This window comes from Haemorhous mexicanus, chromosome 1 (genome assembly GCF_027477595.1).
Source record: "Haemorhous mexicanus isolate bHaeMex1 chromosome 1, bHaeMex1.pri, whole genome shotgun sequence".
NCBI lineage: Eukaryota > Metazoa > Chordata > Aves > Passeriformes > Fringillidae > Haemorhous > Haemorhous mexicanus.
In genome coordinates, this window is record NC_082341.1 from 74026892 (window position 1) to 74054582 (window position 27691).

The following is a 27691-nucleotide window of genomic DNA, read 5'->3' on the forward strand; positions in this document are numbered from 1 at the left end:
GTACACCCTTTCAACTCAGCTTTCACTTTGAGACATATAGTGTCTCCTTCCTTTTCCCTGCTGAGTCCCTAAGATTTATCTAAGAAACAATCCTAAGCCTGATGAATTGTCTGGGATAATCTATTTCTTTCCTGTAAGGATGCTGAGGAGAACCGATTTCCCTAGCTTCCAGCAACCTAACACAGTGATGTTTCCACTGAAGGAGTTTCTTGAGATGGTTTGTTTCTTCTTGGAAAAGTAAGTCAAAAAGCTTGGGAACAGACTATCTATGTAGTCAGGTAGTCAGTGGTACACCAGATTCAGACAGAATATGCATGCACAGGTTCCAAAGCTGTCTGTTAGTCAGAACATTAAAAATTCCAGTCACTGTGTGTAATTTAAACATCTTCCAAAAACAGAACTCAGAACTTTGGGATTCTATTTGTGATCTTCTACTTTAGCGCAACAGTCAATTTTACCTCTTCTATCATTACTCTTAATTAAGATTTCTTTCATAAAATTAGCATTAAAGTGATATGTTGCAGATGTAAGAAATTATAATTACTTTAAACAAGTTTTGAAGAAGCAGACAGAGAAAGAAAACTCACCTGAACAAACCCTCTGTCTTAATTTAGCTATTATGAAGATCTATGAGGATTAAGCACTTTTTTCCACACCCACCTGTTTCTTTCTTTCATCTAAAAGCCAACCTATTTGGTTTAATTTAATCATCCACTGCAGTTTCTGTACCCACTGCTTGTTAAAGATGATTGAAAACTGGTTCACAACTAGTACTAATTGTATTTATTAGACTTTGCTGGTAAGATTAAAATAATGTAGGTGTCATGTTTACAGATGTATCGCTCTATTAAATTTGTCAGATTTTGCACTGAGTAAGATGTAATCTCTTCAAAGTTTTTCTAGTAATATATCCTAGCTTGGCTTAGCGTGTCATTTTGAATTACAGACATTGTCACAGAATGACAGATAAGGTCCCCTGACCTGTCTCAGATTCGACGGAGAAATATGGTTGTCCCTGGAGAATGCTGTAGACAACTTTAGCACTGTTCCCATATGTAGGATCATCGGCATCAGTTGCAGTGACTTGCACAACAAAGGTACCTTCAATGAAAAATTAAAGAAAACAAAAATTAATAGGTATTTTTCACGGCCAAGACAGTTTATGATGTAGAGAAAAAAATAATTCATGTTCAGGTCAGACTTGTGGCAGGAAGCTAGAAATATTCTTATTTTGTAGAATTTTCTCTGCTCATGAAGGACATAAACTCAAAATGATACCTGTCTTATTCTCAACTCATTCTAACACAGTTTTTGATTGGGTATGTGGATCTTTCTGTCATGAAGAAAACAGAAATGCACCACTCTGCAGATACTGTAAGCATTCAGAACTTGAATCTAGGTCAAGAATATACTTTTGCAAATCTACTCATACTCATAAAGTATTTGACATAAGAATGTAAATATGGCTCTTCACATGTTTACTAGAGAAAGAAATGGTGTTGAATCTTAGGCAAAGTGTTAAGAAACATAAAAAATTAGCTGAGATTTTGGCATTTAAAACCATTTGTGAATAAAGCGTTCACATATTAAAATGTGAATATTGGGTTCTCACTTCATCAGATGAGTTTTCATTCATGCGACAAGTCCCATGAATGAGGGGAAAGTGTATGCCCCAAAGTCTTTATTTTCGTAGTGCTTGAGCTTTATTTTAATCTCACTCTTGATCATGATTAATTAATGCTTCTCTCCCTGGACATTATCTCAAATTAGAAATGTGCTTCTTGGAATTCAACCATCCACTGCTCTCTGACAAAGAAATCAAAATGACCTCCCTAAGAATCAAAGAATCAAAACCTGTCAACTTCTCAGGAAAAGATCTCATCTTAAAATAATTTTCCAAAGAAGTTTTTTTTTTTCTTGTTCTTGATTGATTTTTTACAGCTCAATGTATTTTAAATCAATAGAAAGATTGCAGTGTACTTAAAGGGACTTTGGAGCTCTTTTCTTTTGCATGGAAAGAACAACAAAGGTCACAGGAAGTTAATGGCATATCTCAGAACGAATGAGTGACAGAAATGTGTACAACCCCTTCTGTACCCTCTTTTCCATTTTGTTTACCTTCCTGAACTAAATAAGTGTTGCAGAACAGATCTAGGAGTGGTATTGACGGAGATGACCATGAAGTACCATATTACTAACAAGTATTAAACCCAGGTATCACGTAACAGAGCTCAACTCAATTTCACTGACATTAAACCAGATGGTATTAACTTGCATTTTTTTGTGGTACAACAGAGGGAGCATGTTTCACCCAGCTGACACCGCTGATTCCAGGAAACTGTTGCCACTATTTTCCTGGATTTAATTTTTTTTTTTAATGTCTCAGGTGCTTTTAGTCCAGGCTCAAACAGTAGATGTCTCTATTCAACACCTGTAAAGTCTGGGCCCTTCAATAACTCCACGGAAAGAAGCCAGAGCAGACACTGAAACCAGTTATTAGTTAGCACCTACCAACATCTGACATTTCGGGAATGCTGGCATTGTAAACGTCCTTTGTGAACATTGGCTCATTGTCATTGATATCATGGATCTTAATGATGAACTCAGATTCTGGTTCCACTGGTCTTCCAGTCCTTCTGTTTATAGCCTGGGCACGGAGTATGTATACAGGCTTTTCTTCCCTGTCTAGTCTCTTTGTGGCCTGGATGTCACCAGTGTTCTCATTGATAATGAAGAGGTCTCCTGCTCCATCTCCAGAAAGGATGTATTTAAGTGATCCATCTCCTTTATCCTGGTCTGAATGCAGCTGGTGGTGAAATGGGAATTAAAAAAAAAAAAAAAACAAAGAAAGGAAAATAAATAAATAATTGGGACACAATTCTAGATACTTCAACCGATACCATGATATATGCTTTCCTATCAGTAATACTCAGCCAGAAGGCTGCACCCTGCTTTTGGGAAATGAGTTGATACTACAGTAGAAGCAGTGAATAGATTGAGTTGTGTCTTGATGTCAGAATTGAAATGGTCGGCAATATTATAAGAAGTTGCCTGAGGATAACCATAAACTGAAGCTGCAGACCACTTTCCCAAGCTAAATACACATCAATCAAATCCAAATTCTAGTGACTTAGGTAGAATCCTAGAAACATATAGGGCAATGATATCCTACAGTGAAAAAACAGTGTGTTTGGGAAATGCAGTAAGCAAAGAATTAAAAAGTGGCCAGTCAAGTCACTTCTTAAGTTTAAATTCTGGGTGCTTGGCTCTTATGCCCCATGGACATTATGTAATATATCATATAATGCACAATAAAATAACCTAACAAATACATACACAAACAGCAGATAAATACATGCATTCACAGATCTGGCAAACTAAGGCCAGAGCCAGGCAGGTGTAACAGACCATTACAGCACTGGAAGTGAAGAGATCAGCTGCCTTATCCAAAGGGGCATAGGTGAAGCTGAAAAATGGTGGGGGAAAGGGAAAGAAAAGGAAATGATGGTAATTAGCATACCAAGTATGTGCTGCCTGAGCCATCATCTTTTATTTCCCCAGATAATTTCCACACCTCTTGGAATTCAGTTGAATGACTCAAAAGGTGCAACTGATTAAATCATACCCTTATGTGTATTCCTTAAAAAAGCCTTATTTATTCCCAGGCCTTAAAATCCAAGCTACTCAACTACAATTTATTTTATTGTTACATTAGCGAAAATAAAAATTAAAAAAAATGAAACACTAAAATGGCTTCCAATGTGAGAGCATAGGCAATGAAGACAATGGGGAAAAAATCTGTTAGGTAGCAGATTCCTGGAAATTGTTTCTTTCATAGAGAAAACCTGTTTATGAGTCAGGAGAGCTGGATTTTCTCAACCATTTCTTTGCTTATCTTTTCCTGAATAAGAGCTAGGAAAAAACCCTGGTTGAGTGTTTTGCAAAGCACTTAGCATTGCTGGATAGCATGCAGAGGACAGTAAAATTTGTAGATTTAAAGAATCTTGGCACAGACTCCAGCTGTGCCTGGCGATGCCCTACCATGCTGGAAGGGAAGCCTACAGCATGACCATATGGTCAAAGTTTTGGGCTTCCTCCAAGTTTCTGCTCAAATCTGAGATCCACAGACAACACACTTGGTGGCACAGTGCTCCACTGTGTGGGCATATGCCAATGATCCCTAGAGAAAACATGTTCCGTGCAAAAAGTCTGCCTTTAAGGGTAAAACTCTCTGTCACCACACATTCCAAGACTGTCCAATAATACAAGATATCATAACTGTGGCATGGTTAATCATTAGCACACATGCTGAAGCACTCTTCTTAATTTTCTCCTTCAGGGAGAAAATGGGCATTCTGTGTAATTTTGCACGGAGCCCTTTCTCTCGATAATAATAGCAATAAGTAGGTTCTGTGCAGAATTTTTCCTAAGCAGTTTTCACATCCCTTCACAAAAACCACTCAATACCATTTGCTCTGTTTTTGGATAACAAAGTTTCCCAGAAGGCTAGTCTTGAAATTTGGAATAGAATTGAGGTCTCTTGAGTCCCATTCAGTTGGCCAATTTCCTTGGCCAGGGGGCCTAGAGGAATTATATTATTTACTAGACATAAGTTTAGACTCTAAAAAACATCTATCAGACCAGCTTGTTAGGAAGTCAGACTAGAAGTCTACTGCAGGAAGTAATTTCAATTAGTTATTTGAATAGAACTTTCCTCAAAGGCAACCTGCAACAGAAAAGGCATGAAAATCATTTTATGATTGTGTATTTTTTGATTGTTTCACATCAAAAATTCAACTTCTGTTTGCCTTGAAAGCCTGTTTAACTTTGTCTGTATCAGAATGGGACAAAAACAGCCCTCAGTAACAGACTATCATTAATTTGCATGAGTCATGGAATAGTGCTGTTTTGAGACTTGGTAAAGGCTGAACTCACAAGCTCATTTTTATCATCATTTTAATTAAACTTGGTTTCAACGAACAAAGTAGCAAAAAAAGGTCAAGATAGAAAAGGTGTTGGAACCGCTGGGAATAGTTTTCCATAATATTCTTTAACTAGCCTAGACTACTTAAAGAACTAAAAATGGAAACTTGAATGATTTTTTTCCTATCAATTGTTTATTAAATTTCCACTTCTCCTCCAAAATTAACCCACTTGTGTAAGACCCACTGTGACTCTGGATACTAAGACAAAGTATATCTCATTGTCATCAACAGTGAGAATGAGGTGATCCTCATCCATGGTTCAATCTTTAGACTGCCATCTAAATCACTGTCTTTGAAAAAAGATTCTCCCTTGGATAAAATCCTTTCCAATAGCTTTAGTTTTACAACTTTCCTAAGACATGGCAGAGCAAAGTGCTCAGCTAGCCAGGCTGTATGTGGATAATTTACCGTGAGAGTCTGACCTGTGGGAGGTCATGTCCTACATGTGTATTACAGAGAGCTGAGGCTGGCTGAATACTTGCTCTTCAAACCAACAATGAATGTACAGCATATCATCATGCGTGGCCTCATCAACCTGGTTCACAAAGGGTCTCTAAAAGTTAGGACTGAAATCTATTTCATTTCAGTAAGAGAGGATAGGTCTCGCCATAAGGTTTTTGTGTGACAGACCTGTATCACACCCCCTTCCTCATTGCTGGGACAATAACTATATCATCAAAATAGTTTGGATTTTGTTCCCTTCTATTCAGAAAAAAAAAAAAAGTTATATATATATTTAAAAAATAAAAAGCAGATTTCAAGAAAAGCAGATCTCAAGGAAAGTTTCTCACAGATGAAAAATTTGCAACATTCCCTTGGGAGGAAAAAATATATATATATATATATAAAAAAAGATTTATTATTTTAGATTACTTTATCTGTCCTTGACTGTTTGTTTGGTGGAAAAGATCTACCCAGGCAAAGACAAGATTCTTTTTTAATTTTTTAAGTGTCAGTTTATCTTGGAAGTAATATTTTGTTTGTGTGACCTATATGAAGAGAGAAATTGCTACTACTACCAGGTTAAAAAATAAATTTGCAAATAACATCAAACAACAACAAAAAAATGGTGCAAATTGAGTCCTGAAGAAAGGCCTGGAGGTGAGATATACTTAAAAATACAGTTGATGGGTTTTGTATATAAAACTTAACACCATTGTGAGATTATGAGGATGAAATGAATGGTAATAACAACCCCATTTTCTTTGTAAGTTGAAGTTATATTTCACTACCCAGATATCTCATGGTGAAGAAATTTTGCTGTAATGAAGTATGTGCATCAATGATATGGCAGATGCTTTTAGCAGGACTGTCACTAGCCAATACATGATATTATAGCTTCACTCTCTACTCATTTGTATTGCAAAAAGGTGTCCATTATCCTCTGCATAAAGTTAGTCAAATAAAAGGGCCAGGACATTTAGCCATGGAATAGAACCAAATGTTTGGGACACAACCCTCATGTAATCTGGGCTGCACCACGTAAAAATTCCTCAAGACAAAGTTAGTGCAGCCAATTTTTTAAGTACTCCACTTTAGGACAGATTTTTTACTTCTGTTGGAACTCAGCGTTACTCACTGGCCTTCATTTCAGTTGGTGGCTGAACTGAGCAATACCCCAAAGGTAAGCAAAATGGTGAAGAGCTAAGTCTATGCAATAAAAAGTAAATGTATCAGCAATCGCACTGTATTAATATCATAATAAATTGATTCACTCAGAATCTAATCTGGACACTCTGCTGACATTGTCCATCAATCACTGGCTAAGGCTGAGGATGAACGACAAATTAAAGATTTTACTATGCCCTAGGCATACTTTTACTCATTTTACTTTAATACCACTGTAAAGTGAACCATCTGGTTTGCTTTTAATGACTTACAGTCAGATAAAAACTCTCCAGCCTCTATCTTTCTTCTGCTCCTCCCAAATGTCCTGGCCCAAACCATTCAAATACATTTACCTGGACATGGGGAAGGCTGCATTCCTCCTGAAGGAAGAGGTGTTTAAAGTACACTCAGGACTGGAGCATTCTGCTTGTTATCATATACATAATTATTTGAAAGTGAGAGCTGTTTGTTTTCTGTTTTTTTCCCCTTAAAATTAGCCACAATCTAAGCAGCCTCGTTCTCCACAGTATCTCTGGCAGAGCCCTCCAAAATCTCCAAGGCTAGTACGTAGCAATGGACTGTCTTCATCAAAGACAAGGGAAATCTCTGCTCAAAGTATTTTTACACAAGCATTTTATTTTTATTTATTTATGGACTGAATAGACATTTGTGTTCATCTCACATCACATCAACAGACAGCATTGCTTCATTTTAGAGTAATACTCCAGCAAAATTTTACTGGGATTTTAAGAATTAAGTTGGATCTAGTCTACACACTCAGGAATTCCTTCAGCAAAGCATATGGGAAGAATTTAAGGGCATCTTCCAAGTGCTTTTGCAGTCAGACTACAAAGTGCTGTGGTGCAGGGAACAGCATCTCCCCAGGAGGACAATGGCAGGACCTAGCAGCCATGGCCTGTCCCACCACCCCAGGCAGGAGCAGGGCACCACAGGGGACCGGGACAGCCCTGGTGCTGGGTACTGGGAGCCTCCTGGGAATGGAGATGGCTGGGCAGGGCTGTTGGGAGCTGGAGACTGGCCCTGCTGTGGTGTTTCTGGGGCAGGACTGACCTGGGGTCTTGGGCTCTGGGCAGGGGGACAGGGACAGTCAGGCCTGGGCAGTGAACTCGGGGCCCTTTTCTGAACAGGCTAAACTCACCTTGATGTGAAACTTTGTGAAACATCAGGACCAAAACTGAATAACTGAAGTGAGATCCCACACGTTTTAATAGGTTAAGACTAACCCCTAACTTATTTTGTGTGTTTAAATGGAATACCCCAGAGAGAAGCGGCTTTCTAGCACGGATATTTGTAACAAGGTTGTACTGGAAATGTACTTTTACACCTGCGGTAATTAAATTCCAAAAAACTGAAATTGCAGGCCGTGACTATTCTCCAGAGTTAAATAACACCCCTCCTCTACCTCACTCTGTAACACTGATTTAAACAGCATAGTTAATCTCATTTGTGAAGTGGCTTTAGGTTATGAAAGACAGATGTAAATTGCAGTTTAGCTCCCACTAATGTCATATTGCTGGTTAGGATACCTGGCAATTCAGTGGGTAAAATGGTTTTCTATTCACCCTACAGACCAAGTTTCTTTCCCTTTTGTGAATATTACATGCTTGTTGCTGAATTTCAGAGCAGTAACTGAATCTTTGCAAAGATCAAAGTCAATTGACCTTGGGATGTATACACTGAACCATCAACCTACAATTATGCACAAATAAGCTGCCTGTTGTGTCTCATTATTCGTTTGTGGTTTTAAGAGTGACTTGATATTCTGGGGTTGGTGTGGTCTCATTTTTGTCTCCTAACACATTAATGAAATAGAGACCAACTATTAAAATTGTAAGCAAGCAGCTGGTAGGTAGCTAATGAAGGGAATCATGGTTTTACTCCTGGGAATATTCATAGCACATGATTTCACTCCAAATTTACTATATCCAAACACCAAAATACAGTCTAGAAACAAACAAATTCAACTAAATGAATTGCTTGATGTTACACAGTGCAATACTGAAGCATTTAGAAAAAACAAGGCATGCAAGAAGAGATTGCTAATGCTGTAATAGTAAAAGCAAGAACAACCTTGCACTCTTCCTTGGCTCTCCTGGTGCTCTTTACCCCTACAGCACCAACACAACCCCTCAATCACTACAATAACCAACTCCTTTAGTATCATCAAATAATTAGCACTAAACTTTTCACTCTACTTGGTGACTCTGTGTTAAAAGGAAAATGTCACTGGCTCTGCACATTAGGTAATAAGTATTTATATGTATTTTGGTGAAGTTTAAGTGCACCCTTCTTTCTAACTCACAAAAAATAACCCCGAAACACTATGGGTTCCATGTACCTCCATATGCACAAAATGGAGTATGATCAGGGCAAACACCTACACAAATAATTTATTTCAAGACATAAAAGATGCTTTCTTCCAGAGGATATTCCAGAAGGTCCTTGAAGAGATCCAGCATCACCAGAAATGCCAGATTTCCTATGGATGTGTGTGCCATGTTTTTTTGGCCTCAATCATGCTAAGCTCTGGATCCTTCCATACACCACATAGCCTACCTAAGCCAAAGCCTCCTGTCTCCCTCATATCACTCACATCACTGCTCTGCTCCTTGTCCTTAAACCCTCTAGAAATGGCAAAATGGTGCTACTTCTCATGTTCCTTACATACTTTCTGGAGAAGAACCACCATGGGCCACAGTGGATGGGGGTTTATTTGTGTATCTATGGAAAAGCCAGCTGACCAGCAAGTCAAGGCTAAAAGCAGGTTTGTTTGCCTGATGTAGCTACTGTTCTTCAAACTGTACATGAGGTTAATGATTTTGACATCTTTATTCCTCTGCAAAATTAAACTCCAATAAGTTAATGGACTATAGAGCTGTTTAGAGGAGGCCAATGGGCAGAGATAGAGGCTAGACTGCTGAACCTGATTATTAGACAGCTAGATGCTTAAAAATAATTTTGAAGACAATGGGAGAAAGATGCTACAGTGATTCCAAATTTTCTTGGTGCTTACAGAAACTAGAAGAGATGGTTCCTTTCCATTCTTATATAAAGCAATTTGAAGATTATAATAAGATTTATATTCTATAGCATCAAAAATCAAGAGAAAGACTTTGAAGTAAGGTTCAAACACTACCATTTTCAAAGAAAATAAAACAATAAAAAAAAAAAAGACAAGATTAAAAAGAAAGGCAAATAGACCTGTGCTAGCAGATCACAGCACCATGATGCCTCATGCACAGCTGTCAGGAACAACACTTGCACACAGGGGCTGTTTTTAAACTCTTACCATAAGTACTTAAAGTGGATTCACACTCTTTTTTATCTCCTTACTAACCTGAGATTTACTGTCCTAAGCCATCAGCAGTCTTCATTTTTAAACACTTTCTTGCCCTTACGGATGTCACAGTTTATGGTGTAACTGAATGGGTTAACTAAAGTAAGTTCTTGGTTTGGTAGGTAAGTACAGTTCCTATACCGTAGTTAATGCAGTAAACCTAAATATGGTTCAGTGTGACTGATTCCTGAGCGTTTGAATTTATTAATGTAGCTTTATCTTGCTTGGCTCTCACCATATCTAGCAAAGAAAAAGCTGCAACAGGTTCAAAGTTCCTGTTCAAAGAAATAGCTTCTCTTGAGAGTAGAAAAGATCATGTTTCGCAAACGAGATGTTCTTGTGCCAGCATTGTGTTTCTGTTTTTAAGAGCCTCCTCCCACATACATACATTCTTCCTCATCCTGCATTTACAGATAATACTTCCACATGCTTTTGTGGTTTTGTTTGTTTTTTTTTTTTTTGGTTTTTTTTTTTTTTTTTGCTTTGTTGTTTTTGTTATTTTGGGTTTTTTTTCCTAGACTGCCAGCCTATGTACAGCTTTTGCTTGCAAAATAGGCACTTCTGAGTCCTCAGCTGAAAACCTGTTTACAACCTCAGTATCTTGTTTCCAAGTCAAGTGGATTCCAAAAAGAGCCTGTGGAGAAAAGGCCAGATATGGAGGGCTGATGTTCCCAGCTGGTTTTCTGTAATTGCTGCATTTCAATTGGCCTTTCTTCTGTACAAATGGACATAGATTTTGGAATGTTAATATTTTCCTACCTGCATTAGAAATGAGTACAAAGATTTGCTATTTTCATTGCTATATCAAACTAGTTCTTCTAGACTAAAACACTCAGTCTTTTTCTCCTTCCTCTATTCCTTCTCCTTCCATTTTATGACCATACATTGTCTATTAGATTTTTTTTCTTAATAACTCCTATTTCATAAACATTGCATTTTTTCCTGTTTCTATTCCTTCCATTTTTAATAGCCCTATTTTTCTACTGTAGTATAGTCTCATAATAAAGGGTAAAATGAAATCAAGAATAATCAAATCACTGAATTTGTTGAGTTGGAAGGGATTTAACAGGATCCAAATCCTGATTGAAAACATTAAATCTATAAAAAATTAATGAAATAGAGCACTGAAGAATTACTGAGGTTTAGGAGGTTCCTGCATTTTAGTGTGTTGGTTTCTTTGGAGTTATTGAAAAATATACTATGTCTATTTGATTGTGCTTACATTTTTGATCCATAAGAGTTAGTATAACAAACCCAGGAATACCTCAAAACCTGCCTCATTCAGCTGTGGAATCCTATTAATATAATAATACATAGCAGGCTGTGTTTTTGTAGAGAGAACATATCTGCAAGATACCTTGTTTATAAAAAGAATATCAACCCCGGTTGCATTCAAACAGGCAAATTAGCAGAAAAATTGATATTTAAATAATAATAAGAAAAATGTAAAAGGATATAGGAATTCAATACTTTTAAAAAACTATTTAAAAAAAGTCAAATGCTTTATTAAGATAAAAACCTTGGTGCAGAACATGCAAAGGATAAAACAAAAATATTCTCTAAGGGTAACCTTTAACCTAAGTACTGGCTTTTTAAAAGAAAAACACAAACAAAAAATAAAAGCAGCTATGAGATTCAAGAAGAACAACAAAAAAGCTAAAATTGCACCCACTGCAAACAGCAAAAAAAGCTACAAGCATTCTGCAACGGCACTATCATCTGTAAAACATACTGAGCTGATATTAAGAATTGCAGGAGAATTAAAAAAAAAAAATCATGGTGATGCTGTCTTTCTGCTTCTTGAGAGTGTCAAAATGTCAGTGAACTTTCTCATTCATTCCCAAAAGTGGCAGTGACAATTTGTTCCCTGTAAATGAATGACACCAAGAGAGGCTAAAACCAGTTTCATAGAGATGAACAAATTCAGAAAACTAACAGATCAAAAAGCACTAAGCATATTTCAAGATTCAGAAGCAACCAGGTACTCAAAAGGCAAACTGAGTATAAAAGATGGTGGCATTTGATTTCAAAACAAATACAACACAGAAAAGTCACTATAATAAAAATAGAGGGTGCTGGAGTGAAAAAAATAAAAATAATAAGAAATATAAAGGGCAGTGGAATAAGAATTTGTCATTAGATCAGAGACAAGATGTAAGGTGTTCTCTCACTTTGGAAACTCAGGCTCACACCCTTCAGGCAGGCTGGAAGGTCCAGGCAGGCTGGAAGTCCCTTTGTATGAGGGCCATATGGGAGGCCACATGGCCTGAGACAGAAGGGAACTACAGTTTGGCTGATGTTGGGATCCTTGGTTTAAGGAATAGGCTGCCCAAAGTGTAACTGTTGTTCTGTTTTAAATGTATGGAGCTAAGAATAAACATCCAGACTCTGGTGACTCACACCTTTATTATACACCCTTCAAAATCACAAATGGTTTTCTAACCTGAAGTGCAAACATACAGGCACAGCTAATCAGCTTAGCAAAAAATATTCTGGAATATGTCAATCCTTTCAACATTGCCTGGGACCTCTCAAGGCTTCTCCCTCTTGGGTTCCCCACCTGCCTCTGCTCTTCACTGTGATTAAACACAGTGATTAAACAGGGACAGTGGCACAAGAGCTTTTGTCCTGCACTGCAGTACACCAAACTAGCAAGGTACCTTATTCTGACAGCCCTTGTCTCTAGGGGCAACTGATTATCAGATCTTAATGAATATCTGGCAAAGCTGCAAACTAGGTAAAGGTATCTTCATGTTCTCTTGAGCTGAGTGCTGCTAAGCACTTCTGTAGTAATGCACTTTATTTGCTCCTCTTCCTATATATAAGTCAAATTATAGCAGGAATTTACAAAGTTTGCCCTTACAAAGACAAATAGGTCTTTAATTTGTAAGGAACAAGACACCATGGTGCCAAGTCTTATCTCTATACATATGGGCTCTTGAGTTTCATGTCCTTTTATCAAACTTCTTGCTTTTCTTTGAACTACTGTATAACACTAGAAAGAAGCACTCTTCCTTTCAGACTCTAAGGAACTCAAAACAATTCTGATTCTGAGTAATAACTGACCTCTTACTTTAAAAAAAAATAAAAAAATCGTGGTTATATACTGAATTTTCCCAGTTTTACTTAGAGCATTTAGGTTTCATTATGCCTTTGAAAGATCAAAGAGCTCTCTTCAGCTAAACAGCAGTGATGGTAACAATAGAGCATTATAAAGACTTCTGCAATTACCCTCACAAAAGCATGAAGATCTTGTTCTTCTCTCCAGGCAGGCCAAGGCAGTTTACAATCCCTGTTTTATGCTTTTGGTCCATCTATTTAAACATCTGTATTTCTTTGTCAAAGCAAGAATTATTTCTTCTTGCCAGTGTTTTCAAAATGTGGGGTAGCAAAAGGACCTGGTAGATATGAGGATTTGCTTTACTTGAGACGTCAGCGTAACTCACTACAAAGTATAAATGGCTGAGCCAACTCCAGACTTCTCATAAACTAGCTCAGGTACTAGGAAAACTCTCTTGAATAGCTGAGCAGAATAGCAGAATAGATTAAAAAAAATATTTTATCTCGTGTGTACAAATCAGTGATCAGTAATGATAATTCAAGCCTCTGAATTCTTGAAAGAGCTGTACGAGTCATTTTAGGAGGCAGACATTGCAAATCTACCACATTAACTGAATAGCCAGTCATTTCTTCAAGTTTTAATATGGCTTTTTTCACAGTCTTCCTGTCTTATCTTAGATCACTATTTGATGCTTCTATATTCTCCCTGCAGTAAAATGTTAACAATGTCCAGTTCTATATGTAATGATTATAACATGATTTGAGAACCTTGGGTATCATTTGTTCTGTGTTTATGGAAAAACTGGCTATCATTTAAGAAGCATCAAGAACAGCAGTACTGTGCCTTTGCCACAGCTTACTGTACTTAGAGGGTGGGGCAGATGGCCTCTCCTCAATGCAGCTGCAGTGGAAGAAAATCTAGTGGTTCTCAGCCTCCCAGCTAAAGGCTACTGTCACCAAAGGTTTGGATGGGTAGGTAGGGGAGTTTCTGAATTCCAAGGCTGGCTATATTAGCTAAAGTAGCATTTTGAGGTATCTTAAAAAATCCTTGAAAAGGAATATGTGTGCTCTCATATGAGAGGTTAAAGAAAATTAAGTGCCTGAGTTGTAATGACATTCAATTCAAAGAGCTCATAAAGGATGCATGCCTAAACCCCATTTTTCAATTAGAACTGTGCCTACAATTCAAGAGCACCAAATTTCTTTACAGCTTTTCCCAAGTCAGAGGAAATTAATTCAAATATCCTGATATTCTTCCACTGACTATAATGGGACTTCTGTCCTGTACTGTATTAGTCAATTAGAAAAGGGAATTCATATAGTAGAAGATGGCAGCAGGTATTCTGTTGAGATTAGGAGAACTTTTTTATTTTTAAAGAGTACATTCTGCAAACATGCACTTCAATAATAATTTAAGTGTACGTGCTTTAGTCTTTAAATTATGTGATGTGTATAGTAAGTGAAATAGGTCTGTATTATATGTCCAGCTTTATTTATCTTTGATTTCTCTGGAATTTACCCAGGGACAGTTGATCACTCTTTATCGGTGGTCAGAATTATCTGTTTAATCACTGACAAAATATTTTATTTGGAATAATGAACTTTCAAAAATGCTTCATAATTAAACTGTAAGCAAATACAGCACCTTAATTAAGGTATATGAGCACATTTCTCATTCCGTGAAAACCTCTATTCTCCTGAGGCAGTACAGGAGAATCTATCTGAAAGATGAACAGCAAAACAAAATAAAAAAAACCCCAAAACCTTGGCCTAATATCCAGAAATGTTTTTACTGGGATACAGTTGAATAAAACATCAGGCTTCTTCAGCAAGTAACAGCTTCTGACTACTCCCTGATGGATGCGCTTGAAAGCAAATGCTCATCCTTTGCTTACTGACAAAGGTGACCCTTTGATATTCTGAGTGCTTGATGCTGGCAATCAAACCCTGAAATGCGTGTATGAATTTTATATGCTGTATGATAGTGTGTGGATCAGGGAGGAAGAAGCGGGGTGGAAAAGGGAGGATACAGACAAACACTAAAACAAATGAGAACCCACATTCTGATTTAAATGAAGACTTAACAGAAAGGATACTAATTCATATCCACAAGTTTAATTGAGTCTTTAATCTATTTTCATGCTTCTGTCATCAAGTTCTATAGGTCAGAATCTGGGAAAATGAGAAATATTTCAATTCTGTTTTGTTCTCCAACTTTGTTTCTAAACAGAAGTTTGTGTTATATAACCAGATAATGAAGGGTTTGCGAGGCAGTAGATGCAATACAAAAGGCCACACATTTATCTCTCAACAGGACCCTTTTGATGAAGATTCCTCAACCAAGAAAAATGTTTATGGGAAATGTTAGGCAAGTCTGGCATTGAGTAGATTCTTCTTTCAAATAAGTATTCCTCAAAGTGCCATTAGTGAGGCTGTGAAGGGACAGCTCAAATGACCGGAATGCTGCAGCAGAACGTAAATCCTTACAGAGGGCAGGTCAGGAAGGCAAGGAGGTGGATTAGCAAATAATCAGCACATGTAGGTGGAGCTTTGCTTTGAAACAGGCGACAAATCCGTTGAGATCTCGAAGATAAGAGGACAAGCCAACACAAGACATCACATTAGGTATCTGCCACAGACTGTCTGCTCAAAGAGATGAAGCAGATGCAGCCCTCTTTAGACAGATGGAGAAAACCCTGTACTCTTGGGAGATTTTAATCATTCTTATGTTTGCTGGAAGGGCAATATGTCTGTGTGCAAGCAACCCAGGTTTCTGCAGAGTGTCCTAAGACAACTTCTTCACCCAGGTGATTAATGAGTTGACCAGAGGGTGTGTTATGCTGGACCCATTCTTCATGAATTAAGGAGAACTGCTCAGGGATATGGAACAGCACTTTGCCCACGGGCCCCAAGGAGCCTTGAGTCAGGCAGAAAATTCTGGTAGAGTGAAGCATTATCCACAGCAGAGAAAAACCAATAAATCAGGAGCCTTTTAAGTAAATTGGACACAGTTCCATAAAAAAAAATGGATGCATCCAAGGACAGTGACTGTGATGAAATGTTTCTTTCTATGATGTCTGAAAAGCCATAGTCTTTGGGGAAGGTTCTTAAATTCTGAAAATAGGCAAAGTCACACCAATTCAGGTTCAAGACCCAGGATAGACTATCTAGGAATGCATATTAATTTTGACTGGAGAACCTGGAATTCCTTTGGTGAGAATACCTGTGTCTGTGCTCTCCTAATTATATAATATCTAGTATTCATGAAAGGAAATAATTCTCTCTGAAGCACATATAATTGCTGTGATACTATCAGTCTAAAAATTCTAAAGGAAATTGTTCATAAAATATTTCTGTAGGTAAAATAACAGATATTTTTAAGGTGAATGCTGTAGATTCTGACAGGATCCACCTCCAAGCAGTATGAGGGTCAAGCTCACCTGAGTTTACATATACCACAAATATTTATGCCAGAGTTTTCCTCCACAAGCATTGACTCTTTGTCTGCAACCCCCTTGGCAGTTGTTATTCCCAAGATGAGGGAATTATGTTATTCCCATTCTGTGAGCAATTTTAGCCGTTGTAAGCAGCGTTAACTGTGTTTTAAGCAACTGACCTGAAATGTGTAAAACTACACGAAGTGGAAAGGAACTGTGTATGAATGCTCTGACACCTCCGTTTGCATGTCCTTTAAATCCTCTGCCAGTGCTCTGATCAGCTTGATTGCAAGGGCTGCTGGCACAAGGAAGTATGTCGAAGAGACAAAGGTACACATATGTTGTTTGGCTCTGTCTTTTGGGGTGAACCTTCCACTAATGACAACATGATGCTAAACACAAAAGTTATACAAACGACTTGACTGAACTTGATGTCGCCTTCCCACATGAAGATATAGAATGGGCAGAGACGACCAATACGCTAAGATGACTAAATGATCATTATGTGAGCCTGTGCAATGCATTAAAACCTCCTTTGTTCCAGCAGACATCTAATGTGAAACATCACTTAATGTTTCACAAAGAGACAAAGTATGAAATAAACCCAGAGGGATGATATTCCTATAAAGAGAGGCCATTTCAGCTGAACTCTCCAGGAGCCCTGCCCTGTACCACATGGCATAAGAAAGCTGGGGATAGAAGGACTGCAATCTTCATCAGATACAACTCCAAAATAAACAACTCTGTTGAGAAAACAGTGGGAATTAGAATTCTAACATAAACATTTGCTAATGTCTCCCCCTTGTCCTTTAATCTAAATTTTTTAACTTCCAGCTCACTCAGTATTTTATTTCTTTACAACCCTTGTTTTTCTGTTTTGAAGTGGGTTTTTTTTATGAAATTAGAAGACAGGAGAGAAAGTACTGATATTTTTTCCTTCTCTTTTCCTTCTAGAGGGCAATTTTTTCCTTCCCTTCCTCTGCCACCTCAGACTTTCATGACAACTACAAGCTTCACTGCATCCTGAAGTACTTGCAAGTGCATGCTGAGGTTTCTTTCACCCCATTAATGGTGAAAGCAAGCCACAGTCTGCATTAGTGCATACGGATCAACAGTAGGCATTCACATCACAACACATTTCCAGTTTGTGTTTTGAAATGTTACACTGACTGGCCATGGCTCTCAACCTGCTGCTGCCCCACTGTGAACTGATGTTCACCAGTGAGGGAAATGGCAGCAAAAGAAAAGGGAGGCACAGACAATATGTTTAATTTAATAAAGAGATTTCTCTAAGCTTTATGGTTTACTATATTTGGTAAACCAACTGTAAATAACAAATGGTGGAATAACAATGGCTGTCTTAGGCCTTAAAGAAGGATTTTATTTTTCAGCTATCCCTAGCCTTCAAAATTTATATTCATGATGTTGCAGCTTCATAGTGGGAACACTATTGTGCTATACAAACAAACAAGAAAATAGTAATGCAGCTCCAAATAACAGCAATCTAAATAATCAATAATCAAGCATGAACTTCACATGTAGTCTCTCCCTAGAGGGGAAGATTAATATGTTCAGCTGTTTTTCTATAGCTGGAAATCTAGGGACACACAATTCAGGACAATGTGCAGACTGCTAACAAGAGTAGAACAGGATAATCTGTGAAAAGATGTGATCCAAAATGTAAGCACTGGTATGAGTGGGTAATTAGCATGTGGAAAACAAAATTGTTTTGTTTGGGACACAAAAATGAAAAACAAGAATTAACAGAAATATTGCCTTGAGGGTCCCAGGATTTGCTTTTTTGTGTAGGCAGAATGGGAAGAAGGGGAGGAGGTTCTGTATCGTTACACTGTAAGTACCATCATGTGCCATCATGTAGGAAATGCGGTTTGTTTGAAACAGATGGTTGTAAGGCTCTTCTGTTGTGTAATAAATTTGGATACAAGGATGATGCCAAGTAGATTCACAATTATGATGATCGTAAACATTAACCATGCTGTATTTCCTGCCTTTTCATTTTCTGAATAATATCCTTGCCCATCCCACCCATTGCTCGTTATCTCCTTTCTTCGCCTCCGTGTGATGGTTTAAAACCTGCAAGCTGTTTCTGGATTGTCGTCGTGGGCCTCTAACCTCTCAGCTGTCCCTCATTACGGAGTTATCTCTATTCTGCAGGGACCAACAGCACACAGAACTTCTACCAGCGCCCGTAAATCTTTCTAAGAGGAATACAAGACAAGTGTGTGTGTGTGTGTGTGTGTGTGTGTGTGCAATGCAATACCGAAATGAAGGGCACTTGGGAAAGTCAAGTGCTGGAACATAAAATATGACTGATGGATGAGGAATAATGGAAGCGCAGATGCGCCACAGCATTTGTTCTACTTTTTAAGAGAATGACAAGCACTAGGCCTACTGAAGAGGGAGGCAGGTGACCTAATCATAGAAAGTGGGTGGGGGGGTGCGGGGGAGAAGGGGCTAAGAACTCTGATTTTTATTGTTTTCCAATCTCTGCTGTGAAATTTCTGACTTTTAGCTATGTGGAAGGCCACTTAACCTCCCTGTACATCAGTTTTGCCACATGCAAAAGCCTGATCTGCATTGCCTCTGGATGAAAAATGAAAAACCTAGACCTCGAGAGGGCCTATCCTAATAATCAAAAATGAATGGAAAATTCCGTTGTGATGCTCTCTGAATAAACAGAAATTACAAAGGTAACTTTTAACTTTGGCATTGTAAAATAACAAATAGTCACTGTGCTTGGATCAGGAAACTGAAGGCATCAAGTATTTATCATAGTGCAAGTTAAAAGGCAAGGAAAACAAATACTGAACAAGTACCAATAAAGCTGCATAAAGGATGTTAAAAGTGCAGGTGGGGGAGTCATTTTAGTTTGACTTCTCACATCTTGCTTTTTTGGGGTACAAAAATTTTAAAGGTAAGTACAGAACACTAGTGCACTAAAATCTGAGAGAAAGAGAAGATTTCTCTTGCTAGTTATCAGGTCATCCAATAAAGACATGATACCTTTTAACCATTGGAGTAATGTTACCCATTACTTCCTAAAATGCTGAAAAGGCATGGACTGTATTACATGACAGTAATTTTCTTTGTTTAAATAGCCCCTTGTGTGTGCTCACAGCCAGATAATTTTGCCTCAGTATGTTGTTTTGTCCCTCTACTTCCAATGGCTTGGAAGAGACTCTGCCTTTTGTTCAATTTGCTTCTGCTGAAATACACTGCTGTGCTTGCCTTCAGAATAGCAGTAGCCAGAAGTAAAATCATACCAAAAAAAAAAAATAAAAGAAAGAAAAACACTGCTGAAACTATACTGTGATAAAATTTAATTCATCCCCTCCTCAAAAACAGGGTCAACAGTACCTTAAATCATTCCTTGACAGAGGGGAATTCATCTTTCCAAGAGGTTCTTTCAAGACCAAGCAAAAAGATTCTGGGTTTGCCTACAGTAACACAGTATCCTTTTTGCTTTGCCAAGCCACATACCAGCAGGAGTTTGACTTTATCTTCTTTGAAAAATGGAGTTGTCAGCAGAGGTTGATTGTTTATGATGGGTTGTACAGGTAGTAACATCAGATAGCTTCCAGGCGAGCATACTGTTTGAACTATATGAACATCAATAAGACACTGCAAAAATGAAAAGTGTGTCTGGAAGTTTCCTTTTAGCGCTAGCCATCCAGAGAATTACAAAACCATTCCACAGTTGTGCCTCTTTTTACCAGGAAAGCGGGTTGGTCCTTTCCATTGCAGACTGCCAAAAACTGTTCTTGGGTTAATGAGTAAGATTTAAGGCTTGTTCAGATCTATCTTTAGTCTTAGAGAAAGTGGAATCCTATCCTTATATGTAAGAATGATTCTAGGTTTGTGCTCTAAACTCAGTGATGGATGCCAGTACAAGGATTTTATATAGCCAGTGGGACTGCCATGTCAAAGCTGTCAAGTGCATACAAAGAGTAACAATACCTATGAGCATGATCTTGGAACAGGGCAGAATTTTTTTTTTTTTTTTTTTACCCCTGGAGTATCTGAAGATCTCTAGGAAACACAGTCTATTATTTTTATATGTAGTTGTACTACCACTTCATTGTTTACCTGTGATTTAAAGCTGCATTCACCTCAGCCCTTTCAAATTGTACTAAGCAGCCATTTTACAACTAGATCTCTTTTAAAACCCAACTCAGATGTCGCAAATTTTGGTTAGGTAGTACTTCTAGACACGTCTCTACTTTGATGCTCATGTAATTCTTTTATTTCATTTTTGGATTGAGTCCCTGCCAAGTGCCACAATTTCTGAACCAGAAGAAAAGATATCTTCAGGTTAAAATGTCACTGTGCCCATCAGTCACACTCCAATGCATAGCCATAGTTCACAAGTTATTCAAGCAGTGCAATGAATAAATCCAGTCCAGAACTTTTCTTCAAGTTCCTTGAGGTCTGAGACTAGAGTGACTGGGGGCTTGAATTTCATCTCTTTTTATAAAGACTTTATTTCACAAATACATAGGAATGAAATTCAGGAATAGAAGGATGGGCAATAAAGCGATCGATCTGGTGTCAGCGCCGCAGCAAACATCAGCTTGTGTTTATAGCACTGAGAGCGTCTCGTTGGCAGCTGCACATCCTTGTCCAGTGAGACACAGCTACATGTTAGGGCTGACAATGAAGTGCGAGGCATACAAAACTGGGGAGCACTTTTAATAGCTGACAGTACCCACAGTTACCAAAAAAAGGTTTCATTTGTGCTTGGACAATTAATTCCTAAAGAATGGAAAGCTCTGGGTTCAATGAAAAAAGAGTATGCAGGGTATAGACAACAACAGTGCTCTGGTCTGTGGCTCAGATGATGCTACAGCATTGTCTTCACTACTGCCTTGAGCTCTGTCTTCAGAGATACTGCTTTTCCTTTTTATTATCCCAAACCTGAATGCATCCCCTTTTACAGTTTTTTTCCTACGCTCTAAAACTACTATGATGCAAATCTGGTTTTTGTAGTTTAAACAGTTACAGGATTTCACAACTGTAATTTGGGCACCTCATATAAATAATGTTGTTTTTAAAAATCTTTCACAACAGACTTCTTACATCTCAAATTTTGATGTAGGTGTTTGGATTAAACAGATGTTAAAAAAAATGAAGAGGCAAAAGTGAAACCAGCGTGAGGAAAAGATTTGGGGTTTTTTTGTAGCTCATATAGAATCTTTTCTTTTTATGCTTATGATGTTAATTCCCACCTAGCTTTAACCACAAAACACAAAAACCCCAGAAGATTCGTGTCTGTCTGTTTATACAGTAAGGCATAAGCACAATTCCTTTGTATATACATATATTGCAATTGTTTTAAAAGATTTTGCTGTTCACATTTCTTCTTTATATTACGACCATTTTTAAGTCCATATTTAAGGTTAACATTTAGTCCTATGAGAAAAAAAAATATGCTTCATAAAAATGTTCATAATCCTCATTTGCCCACATCAATCAAGTTTAATTGCTCAGTTAAATTGCCTAGTTACCTCAAATTAGAGACATTTAGATGTTTCTATCATTTCCCCTCACACCAATCCTCAACTTTAATAATAAAAGGCTGCTCTTACATGCCTCTTGGCTAATTGTTCAGTTAAAAGAATGTGAACAGTTATGGCATTTGAAAGATGTGTGAAAGGCCACTTGTGAATGGCTTAGGAACACAAAATCAATGACATTTATACATTATGTGTTGTTCCTATGCTTTACAACAGAAATTGTAATAAAATACAAATAGGTGGAAGAACAACTTTTAAAAATAACGTACATTTTTTTATCTTTCTGATTCCTGTTGAAACTGTCTTGGTTTTCTGGTCCAACTAGACCATTTTTAAACTTTCTCTCAGCAAACTTGTCCTGCAGGAATATTCACTTCCCCATCAGTCCCTCTGAAGTCAATAGCTGGTACTCTAATTCTGCGGTAGAAAAAATGGGGGGGCTGATGAAGTTTAATGTCAAAATTCACAGTGACAATGAGAGACTGCAGGATCACCTCAGGACCATATGCTTTGTCTTTGAACAAAAAGATCCCCATTATCCTGATTACCCACAGCACACTGTGAAACAGGAGAGTGTGTAGACTGCTGTCTTTCAATTTGTTGCCTTTTTTTCATCCTTGACTCCATGTTTCATACCTGTTGGTTTTTTTCCTTCACTGTCTCATCTTCTATTTTTGTTTTTGCTCTCTTTGGGTAAACTTCCTTCCAACTCTTATCCTCTACCTCCATTTATTGTCATTTCCCCCTCCTTTCCATCTTGATTCGTCTTTGTAAAGCTTCTGTTCTTCCATCTCTGTCTTTCTAAGTTCTTTCCTCTTACTCTCTTCAAGTTCTTTCCTCTTACTCTCTTCTGTTTTGGTATCTTTTCTTACCCTCTTATCCTCCTTATCTACTTCTCCTCTCTGAGTATTCTCTGCCTTTGGCCTTTTCCTGTAGACTGGGCTCAATGGTACCTTTCATGAATGCTGATTATCCTGGCTGGAGTTCTTATGAGTATTACACCAGCTGAGTAGCTCTTCATTTGTATCATGCCTTGCAGCCATTTAGCAGGAAAGGAATGTTGCATCCAACTTTGACTGACAGCTGACTGGCAGGCAAGAAAAGCAGTCATCATCTCTCATGGGAATGCTCAGAAGCTTGCAGAGGGAGATAAAATGTCAAACCACTGTGATCTGCAGCCTTTGCTAAGATGCTTGAGATCAAACTAGATCAGATACAACCCCATTTTTGTTTGGAAAACCAAGCTGTATTGTTTCTGCTTTGAATGTCATCATCAGTAGCAGAATTTCTGCATTCTGCAAGACATATTCCTATAGACTGTGGCACCTTGGGCAGTACAGACTCGCTTTAGGCTCTTAACACGGGTGGATTAGTTCTACAATTACATAAAGTCTGTCACCTACATGGGAGTATGCTGCTCACGGAGGCAGATGTTCTCAGAGTTAAGCTGTGAATTTTCTTTTTAAAAATATTTTGACCCTTTCCCAACTGACAGCATGCTTTGAGATTAGAAATTTTCAGCCGCCTGTTGCTTCTTAGTGTATATACACAGTGTGCTTCAACCATGCTTTGTAGTAGCATGGCTGGTGGTGTGAAGGTCATATCACACAGTCCTCAGTGGCACCATGAAACCTCATCAGAAAATGGCTGTAGCATTGTTGTGTGCAGTGGGTAATAAAAAGGGAAACAATTATCTTTTGCTGGGTAGAGAGAATTTTCACCAAAAATGTAGGTACTGTGAATCCTAACTTAGATCTAAACCTCTCCTGGTTTATATAGTTTGACTGCAGCAAAATTAGTGAGCACAAGGGAAAACACATATCCCAGTTTAAAGCTAAAAATCTAGCCTATAATTAAACTGCATTCTTTCCAGACACAAAATAAAATGCAAAATCTTTAATAGAATTGCCAGTGATTTGCCACGGGACTTCCTGGTTAAATGAAGACTTGTTGATTACAATCCAAAGCTGAAGTGCACTAAGCTTTCCACTGAATTACTCTTCAGCAGAAGCTGGGCACACAGGAACATGAACCATAAGTTGTAGCAGGCATTGTTCTTTCCTACTTGCTACTGCTGGCTTTCCAGTGTTTCTAAAATCAAAACATAGATGCATAGAAAATAAACTTACCTTGCCAACATACTGGTAGTCAGTTCCTGTGTATTCCTCCAATAAAAAGAACTGATTCCACATCCAGCTCCTTTTGGAACGATGGAGGTCTTGCCTGCTGTTTCCAGACAACACCAAAACCTTTTCCTTTTCTGGAAAGCCACTAGTCCTTTTGGATAATGGAGTTAAGAAACTTTGGTGGGGCTGACCAGCCCAAAACAGCAGCCAGAAGCAATGGTAAGTTCTCATCACGGCAACACAAGTAGGTCTAAATAATGATTTTTTGTCTTGTCCTCAAATTAACCTACTTTACTGCACTAAATCCAATCTCATGCCGTCTTCCTTCTTTAAATAGTCTTTGCAGTCTCAAAGGATCTCTGAAAAGAAAAATAACAACTCTTTTAGCATTTCCAAAGGTACTTAACTGTCATCACTGCAGCAGTAAGTCCACAAAGCGGACGAGTAATAATGATTGTTGAAAACCTGGGCTGTTTCTGATTCAAAATGTTGCAAATGATCTGAGTGGATCCATATCAAGTATGGGGAAGGAGTCATGACATTTGGATTCAGGGTGTGTGTGGATCCCCTTTAACCCCATTTGCTTCCCTTCATTGATAACGGCAAGCCAGATGTTTCTCTTTTTACTGCCTGAACTTTGGGACATAACTGATTACTTTCTGATTGGGGATCTTGATGATGTTACCATATTACATTAAAGAAGTACTAGCAAAACTGCATACTGTCTTCCCATGAGACATTCTGTTGCTATAGTTATGGACTGGAAAGACCGGACTTAACTCCAGGATTTTTCCCTCACATTTAAAGGGGTATTGCCTTTGACTCCATTTAGAAAGGAGTCAACCTGGCTTAACAGGTTAGTGAAATAAATGTGTGTATTAATCAATATCTCACACATAACAGACCCGCTTGTTATTGCATAGGAAATGGACACTTTGGTTTTCTCATTATCTACTGCCAGATTTTTGAATCTTTAAATACATAGTTATATATATAAATGCTTTCACTAATAACTTCTAAAAATAGAAAACAAACCACAGCTAGTTCATTGCTACCTGTGGGTTTTACTAGTTACTGCTTCCTACTATTACAATACTAAATATCAGTGCACCTACAAAATAATAACGAAAATTATCTCTGTCTCTGAATACTACATAATTTTCAACATGCAAAAGCTACATATATAGTACCCCCGAGTACTGTGAACAGCTCTTCTGTTTTGGAAAAAGCTGAAAGCTTCTATTCAAAAGGAAGAAAATATCCTATGTGTCTCAGGTAACCAGTCATACAAAATGCCTAATGAACAGCTTTGGAACATTTTAGAATGTGAAGAAATAGAATTAGTTGACAGAAACATTCCACAACATATACTTTTGTTGTAAGCACTTCATTGAATTTTTAGTTCAAACAGATCTATAACCTCAGAGAAGGATAATTTGATTAATTTTCATTTTCTTTCTCACTGATGCTCTTTGAAAAAAAGTTGCTTTTTTTTTTTTCCAGCATTCTGATCAAAACCCAATAAATCATTCTGAACCAGCTCAAGATTCAATACAGCATCTCTCAGAATTTGTAAATAAAGACTGTGGAATGACAATCTGACTATACGAAATTGAAGAGAAAATTTTTGTATGTTTCATTGTGCTTCACAAAACACTGCTTGAATCAGATTTTACATCAAAAACAATTTTTTCACCTATAGTATGTTTTTGTCTATTTTAAGTGTACATTAGACAATTTAGCCTTTGAGCTATGCTGAAGGAGTTACAGCACCTGCAATGCTTCGGGTTAGCTGCTCTTCTGGCTGTTGTTGATCTTGGTAATAAATTGTATGAAATAACCTCAAGTCTCTTAGAGTTCCTGTTAGTAAATAATCTTCTATAAAGAAATACCACTTAGCTTTTATATGAATAGTAGGTAATGTAACAGGACTGTTCAAACAATATCATTTTATTGTTTCAGAAGGTAAAATACTGTTAAGAGGTAATTTCTGTGTGAGAAGGAGTAAGATTTTTAACACTAAGAGGAAGAACGTAAATAGTACAATTAATTCTGACACAGCGTAATTTCTTCTGGAGAAGAGGGAAGGGTTGTAGTTAGCTTTTTATTAACCAAGGAAAGACAACTCTGTCCTAGAGGTCATGGAGCTGTTTCCACACAAGCTTTGAGAGTTTGTGAGAGAGACACAGACCCCTGGGTGTATTAACACACACATGTAACCATAGACACAGAGAGAACAGCAAGAACAGAGCTGCATTCACAACAAGACATGCCCAGAGGAGGAACAGGGAAAGCTGGCATAACTAAGCTTTGCAATGTGTTCAACAATTGCTTTCAGTTCAGCTGATGGAGCAGTGGCAAACTAGAGTGCAGCTTGCTAGAGCAGGACACAAGCAGCAGGTTCAGCAGATTCAGACACCAGAACAGGGAGAGCTGAGGTGGTTTTAACCCTCTCCACGTCATGGTCTCTTTTCTCCTCCTTCTGTACCCTTCTGACTCGTGTAAGTTCTTGTCCTGTATGGCTCTGCCAACATTGATTATTACCTTGGCTCCCACTGGACTGTATTCAAGTGGACATCCTCCTTCATGTGGTATGGAAGAGGAAATTGTGTCTCACACAATATTTTTGTCTTCCATTTTCTTGCCAGGTTGCTCTGGGGGGATGTTGGGACCTGCCCAGGTGAGTTACGTACTGCCCCCCAAGCAGGGGCAGACCTGGTGAGCTGCCATGTATCAGGATGGACATATCAGGATGATCTGTGTTTGGAGGGCAGATGTAGAAAGATGTAGCGAGTACAGCACATGAGCAAACCTACTACTTTACTAATAGGGAGGTCTGCATGGATTTTTGAGGCATAAGGAAGTGAAAATCATCACCTGACACGCTCCTCTCTGGCCAGATCCTGCGGTGGGGCTCCATACCTCTTCTCCTGCACATAACACTTACAGAGAAGTGCTGCCTGGACCAGCATTACCTAGATGGGATTTGTGCCAGCCTTTTAAAGGATCAGTCCTTCAAACACCAATTGCCAGGAAACAATTATTCCTGTGGGGGAATTTTCTGCACTTGAAGTCAGCTATATTTCACAGCTCTGATGTCATGGGAAAGGTTTTATAGTGGCTCATGCTGAATTATAGCTTACAAGAATGATATCATAGCTGTGAAATACAGCCCTTTACTCTTCCCTGCAGAGATGTGTCCAAAATGCTGAAATAAGGGCATGATCCTGTAATGTCCTTCTTGACTGCACAGCCTTTGTGATGCAGCAGAGCAGCTAAGCCCCAGCAGCTTCCCTGTGAGTGGCAAGAGAAGAGACACACCTTTACAGACCCTGGCTTAAGTGTGCAACTGGGGTAAGTACCAGCTGAATCCAAGGTGCCTCTGCCCTATGGGTGCTGATTACTACTTTATGGGTCATAGTGATAAATTTAGTAGACTGAATAAAAAGGACAGAGCACTACACTCTGAGCTGAGCCTTTACTAGAGTGAGCTCTTGTGGCTCTTAAATGCCATTTTGTGCTCCAGTCCCAGTGTCTCATGCTCCAGAGAGGTCTTTGCAATGGAATAGTTTTTCTTGTGCAA

General features: G+C 38.2%; 1 protein-coding gene across 1 annotated transcript in view; it reads right to left on the reverse strand.

Annotated features, from left to right (window-relative positions):
• CDH6 (cadherin 6) overlaps positions 1 to 27691 on the reverse strand; it is a 102708-nt gene that overhangs the window by 27049 nt on the left and 47968 nt on the right. Inside the window, exons 2-4 of the mRNA XM_059854346.1 lie at positions 24112 to 24467; positions 2512 to 2806; positions 982 to 1101 (exon numbers count right to left, since the gene is read on the reverse strand). Coding sequence (XP_059710329.1) covers positions 982 to 1101; positions 2512 to 2806; positions 24112 to 24339 — 643 coding nt within the window. The 5' untranslated portion in view covers positions 24340 to 24467. The remainder of the gene's footprint in view (positions 1 to 981; positions 1102 to 2511; positions 2807 to 24111; positions 24468 to 27691) is intronic.